Source organism: Chiloscyllium plagiosum, chromosome 17, assembly GCF_004010195.1.
Source record: "Chiloscyllium plagiosum isolate BGI_BamShark_2017 chromosome 17, ASM401019v2, whole genome shotgun sequence".
Lineage (NCBI taxonomy): Eukaryota > Metazoa > Chordata > Chondrichthyes > Orectolobiformes > Hemiscylliidae > Chiloscyllium > Chiloscyllium plagiosum.
In genome coordinates, this window is record NC_057726.1 from 3067094 (window position 1) to 3072784 (window position 5691).

Here is a 5691-nt window from a genome sequence, read left to right on the forward strand (position 1 = left end):
TGGGAGTGGGGGCGGAACCTGTAACTGGAGTGGGTGTGATGGTGGGGGGAATGGGGGTGGAGTCATGAGCAGGGGTAGTGTTCCACTCCGGGTTCTGGAGGGTGGGGATCGTGACAGTGGGGTCTGTGGGGGGGGCATGTCAGCAGAATGCTGGTGGGGCGGAAGTGGTGGTGACCACGGCAGTACGGGTGGCGGAAGTCACTGAGCGGATAGTTCAAGTAGTTTAGATGCATCTGTGTTTGTTCAATGTGTGCAGAAGGTTTTCTGACAAACTATGTAGACAGGCCATATTGGATTTGGTACTGGGCAATGAACCCGGCCAGGTGTTAGATTTGGAGGTAGGTGAGCACTTTGACAATAGTGACCACAATTTGGTTCGGTTTACAATAGCAATGGTCAGGAATAGGCATATCACGCAGGGAAAGAGGTATAACTGGGTGGAAAAGGCAATTATGATGCGATTAGGCAAAATTTAAGATGCATAGGATGGGGAAGGAAACTGCACGGGATGGACACTCTTGAAATGTGGAGCTTATTCAAGTAACAGCTACTGCGAGCCCTTGATAAGTATATACCTATCAGGGAGAGAGGTAGTTGTTGAGAGAGCACGCCATGGTCTACTCAAGAAATTGAAGCTGTTGTCAAGAGGAAGAGGAAGGCTTATGTCAGGATGAGGAGTGAAGGCTCAGTTTGGGGGCTTGAGAGTTATAAGTTAGCAAGAAAAGATCTAACGAGAGTGCTAAGAAGAGCCAGGAGGGGACATGAGAAGTTGTTGGTGGATAGGATCAAGGAAAACCCTAAGGCCTTCTATCGGTATATCAGGAATAAAACAGTGACTAGAGTAAGTTTAGGGCCAATCAAAGACAGTAGTGCAAAGTTGTGTGTGGAATCGGATGACAATATGTTTCGTCAGTATTCACATTGAAAGAGGGCAATGCTAATGAGAATAGAGAGATACAGGCTTCTAGATTAGATGGGATTGCGGTTGACAATGAGGAGGTTTTAGCAATTTTGGAAGATCTGAAAATAGATAAGACCCCTGGGCGGATGGGATTTATCCTCGGATTCTCTGGGAAGCCAGGGAGGAGATTGCAGAGCCTTTGGCTTCGATCTTTATGTCATCATTGTTGACAGGAGTAGTGCCAGGAGACTGGAGGAGAGCAAATGTTGTTCCCTTGTTAAAGGAGGAGAGTCTGGACAACCCTTGTAATTTTAGGCCAGTGAGCTTTCCTTTAGTTGTGGGTAAAGTGTTGGCAAAGGTTATAAGAGATAGAATTTATTATCATCTGGAAAGGAATCATTTGATTAGGGGTAGTCAACATGGTTTAATGAAGGGTAGGTCGTGCCTCACTAACCTTACTGAGTTCTTTGAGAAGGTGACAAAACAGGTGGACGAAGGCAAGGCGGTTGATGTGGTGTATATGGACTTCAGTAAAGTGTTTGATCAGGTTCCACATAGTCGGCTAATGCACAAAATAAGGAGTTTTGCGATTGAGGGTGATTTAGCAGTTTGGATCAGAAATTGACTAGCTGAAAGAAGGTGGTGGTTGATGTGAAATGTTCATTCTGGAGCTCAGTTACCAGTGGTGTGCCGCAAGGATCTGTTTTGGGGCTACTGCTGGTTGTCATTTTTATAAATGATCCCGTCGACCACGTCGGGGGGGAAATTGCGGTCCTTGAAGAAGGAGGCCATCTGTGTTGTACGTATTTTGAACTGGTCCTCCTGGGAGCAGATTTGGGGCTACTGCTGGTTGTCATTTTTATAAATGATCTGGAGGAGGGCGTAGAAGGATGGTTTAGTAAATTTGCAGATGATACTGAGATAAGCAGACTTGTGGATAGTGCCGAAGGATGTTGTGGGTTACAGTGGGACATAGATAAGATGCAGAGCCGGGCTGAGAAGTGGCAAATGGAGTTTAATGCAGAAAAGTGAGAGGTAGTTCACTTCGGAAGAAGTAACAGGAATGCAGAGTACTGGGCTAATAGTAAGATTCTTGGCAGTGTTGATAAATTGCGTCCAGGTGCATAAATCCCTGAAAGTTGCCACCCAGGTCGATAGGGTTGTTAAGAAGGCATATGGTGTGATGGTGTTTATTGGTAGGGAAATTGAGTTTCGGAGTCACAAGATCATGCTTCAGCTGTACAAGACACTGGTAAGGCCGCATCTAGAGCATTGCGTACAGTTCTGGTCACCGCAGTATAGAATGGATGTGGAAGCTTTGGAAAGGGTTCAGAGGAGATTTACTAGGGTGTTGCCTGGTATGGAAGGAAGGTCTTTTGAAGAAAGGCTGAGGGAACTGAAGCTATTTTTGCTGGAGAGACAAAAGTTGAGAGGTGACTTAACCAAGACGTATAAGATAATCAGAGGGTTAGATAGGATGGACAGTGAGAGCCTTTTTCCTCGGACGAAGGCTAACACAAGGGGCCATAGCTTTAAATTGAGGGGTGATAGATTTTGGACGGATATTGGGGTAGCTTCTTTACTCAGAGTTGTAGGGAGGTGGAATGGCCTGCCTGCAACAGGAGTAGACTCGCCCATGTTAGGAGCATGTAAATGGACATTGGACACATGTATAGATAATAATGGAAAGGTGTTGGTTAGATGGGCATCAAATTAGTTTCGCAAGTTGGCGCAACATCGAGGGCCAAAGGGTTTGTACTGCGCTGTAACATTCTGTGAAGATGGAACACAAGGTAATCCAAAATGGAGCTGAAGGGAGTGAAGAGTGTGTCAGAGTAGCCCATGGAGGAAATCTCTCCACAGATGAGAAGGCACAGGGGAATATCCAAGGGACGGTTCTAGTTGTCATTAATAGAGTAGCTGGGACTCTCTCGTCATGTGAAAACCAGCCCAAAGAGGACCAACATCCATTCTTCAGAGACCTGGTGGAATCAATACCAAACAGGATGTTCAATGTTTGAATCAATTCGACCATAGGGCAGAGAGAGCCAGCACATCCAACACCAAACTACTGTCATATCACTTTACTCACCTTCCAGCGGTACATCCGCAATTCAGGTTTGAGTCACAACACACGTTCAGTGCTCTGCCAGCGCACCTAACTGTTGTTTGCAGTGTCATGATTGCATCAGGCAAGTCACCAGCTCAGATAGAGGAGTGCTCCTGCTGGAGGTCACCAATTTCCAGGCACTTTAAAGATCATGATAAAAGCCAGGCCATATTGTACGGTACATTCATTTGGGACAGGGTAGGTTCGGGTAGTGTTGTGAAGCCTCAGTTCTATTTACCTTTATGTCCAATATCACCAACAGCCAGAATAAAACAGGATTTCATAGCGTGTGGGCACTAAACAATATTTTCCATTCAAAACGTACTTCTTGAACATTTTACTGAAACCCTGCATGTTCACAGATTTGCTCAGAATAAGTGTTCTCCAAGAAAAAATTGCCAACTAGTCATGATTAGTCATACATAATAAATTATCCACATGCAAAAGTTTTGATGTAAACTCACAGATTACATCAAACACATCTATTTAGACATTAGCTACTACTCCACAACCAAGTAAAGCACACTACCAAAAAACTCTTCGAATAAATTTCAACAAAAGATCCACAAACAAATTTAAATTCAAATCCACAGCACACTTTTTCCTAAGTCAAATAAATTATATAGATGCATTTATGTACAAATATGAACATTGAAGTCACTTGACCAAACTTTTTATATATTTAACCACAATTAGCCACATCTGGAGGAGCTATATGCGACTAGTAGCTAACATAGCGGAAAACTAACAAAATCATGAGTTGCTCAGGCACGTTATGACATTCTCTCTCTCTCAACGCAGTCACTAATCCTGTACTTTTAACAGTACTCACCTGGTGGGATGGTGAAACCAGAAGCAAGCTGCACTGTTGGTTGTTGTGGTGAACGGATGATAAGCTGAGGGGTTACAATGCGTTGGGGTGCCCCTAACCCAGTACGAAGAGGCTGTGACTGAGCAGCTGATACTTGGATGATGCCAGGAGCAGACGAAATGACTTTTGTGATTCCGACATGAGGTTGTGCAATTATATTGACTGCAGGTTTTGCAACTGCATTGATGCTGACTGGCACACTGGTTACAGTGAGAGAGCTGGTAACCGTGTATTGCAACTGATTGCTTGGAGTGTTGGTCACTGTGATCGGAGCAGCTGTGTTATTTAATAAACTAAGAGAAACAGGCTGAGACTGAGTGTGCAGAACAAGCTTTGTCTGTGAACTGGAATCTGTATTGGTGGCTGTGAGACTGCAAATTGGACCACTGACAGCAACAGTCTGATTAGCCAATTGTGTCACTATTGCACCCTGATGGATGCCTGTCTTTTCTCCAAATTGCACCAATCCAGGTAGATTCACATGGTTGTGGGGGGCAAATCCATTCTGTGATAGTGCAGTGCCCAAAACATTGCTGGCAATCACAGTATGCATTGGCGGTCTTGAGAGTGCAATAGTGGGGGTGCTAGTACTCAGGACGCTGTCTTGAGCCACAGAGACGAATTGAGAACTGTTTTGAGATGAGTTGCATGGTGTGTTGATGCTACTGACATTGGACCCAAAAGTCCCAGACTTGGGGAGATGGCTACAAGTCCCAGAGGCAGTTCCAGCGGAGAAGTGCAAAGTAGTAGTCACAGCAGGGGAGCTGCAGACTGCGACCACCCCATTGACAACCTGAGGTGGGGTTCCGGGAGGTGCTGGGGGCAGGTGGTTCGACACCCGAGGCTCGCCTATTGTTAGGAGGGGCAGGGGAAGGACTCTCCCCCCAGTTTCAGTGGTACCCAGAGGGGGTGCAGGGCTGCTGGTGCTGGGGGATGGGGAAGGAGGAGCTGGAAGCGGTGGCCGGTAGGAGTGAGGGGGGCGGCCGGTCCCCGGGGTCGCTGCACCCGAAGCCCGGGCTCCGGCCGCTGAGGGGTCCGAGGAAGGGGGGCTGTTGGCGGGAGGTGGCGGGAGCTCGCAGGCGGAGGCTGCTCGCTGACTGAGACCAGCTCCGGCGGCTGCCTCCTGTCCGAGTCCAGGGCCAGGATGAGGGGCCGCAGGGGGAGCCGCCGCCGGTTTCTCCCCGAGCGGCGATGGCGCCATCCTGCCGGCTCGCCGCTGTCCCTCCTGAGGGACGCTGTCTCCCGCCAGAGTTGGCCTCCTCTCTCCAGGCAGCACTGCCAGCTGCGATTCCAGCGATCCCACCAGATCGCTGACCGCCTTCTCGTCCACCTCTGACAGGAACAGCTCCTCCAGCGGGTCCGGGCCCGCCGCCATCTTCCTCCGGGCCCGGCCGCGCATGCGCCACTCTCAATGTCCCCTCCCCCTTCAGCCGCCGCGCGGAGCAGGGCGGGAACGTCCCTCGTCAGGATTCACAGAGAGTGACACTGGCTGGGAGTAATAGATAGAGGGTGGGAGTAACAAGGCACAGGATGGGAGTAATAGGACAGAGGGTGGGAGTAACAAGGCACAGGATGGGAGAAATAGGACAGAGAGTGGGAGTAATAGGACAGAGGGTGGGAGTAACAAGGAACAGGATGGGAGAAATAGGACAGAGGGTGGGAGTAATAGATAGAGAGTGGGAGTAACAAGGCACAGGATGGGAGAAGTAGGACAGAGAGTGGGAGTAATAGGACAGAGGGTGGGAGTAACAAGGAACAGGATGGGAGTAATAGGACAGAGGGTGGGAGTAACAAGGAACAGGATGGGAG

At 48.4% G+C, this 5691-nt stretch overlaps 1 protein-coding gene across 7 annotated transcripts in view; it reads right to left on the reverse strand.

Moving 5' to 3' along the window:
• LOC122558192 (transcription initiation factor TFIID subunit 4-like) overlaps positions 1 to 5332 on the reverse strand; it is a 356856-nt gene extending 351524 nt beyond the window's left edge. For 5 of the 7 annotated variants that reach the window (XR_006314065.1, XM_043706504.1, XM_043706507.1 and 2 more), the window contains exon 1: positions 3844 to 5332. Coding sequence is in view for 6 of the 7 variants with exons in the window: in XM_043706504.1 (XP_043562439.1) it covers positions 3844 to 5281 (1438 nt within the window). In the remaining variant the exon portion in view is untranslated. The remainder of the gene's footprint in view (positions 1 to 3843) is intronic. The other 2 variants (XM_043706510.1, XM_043706509.1) reach the window with 1 other exon arrangement.
• Between the last annotated feature and the right edge of the window lie 359 nt (positions 5333 to 5691).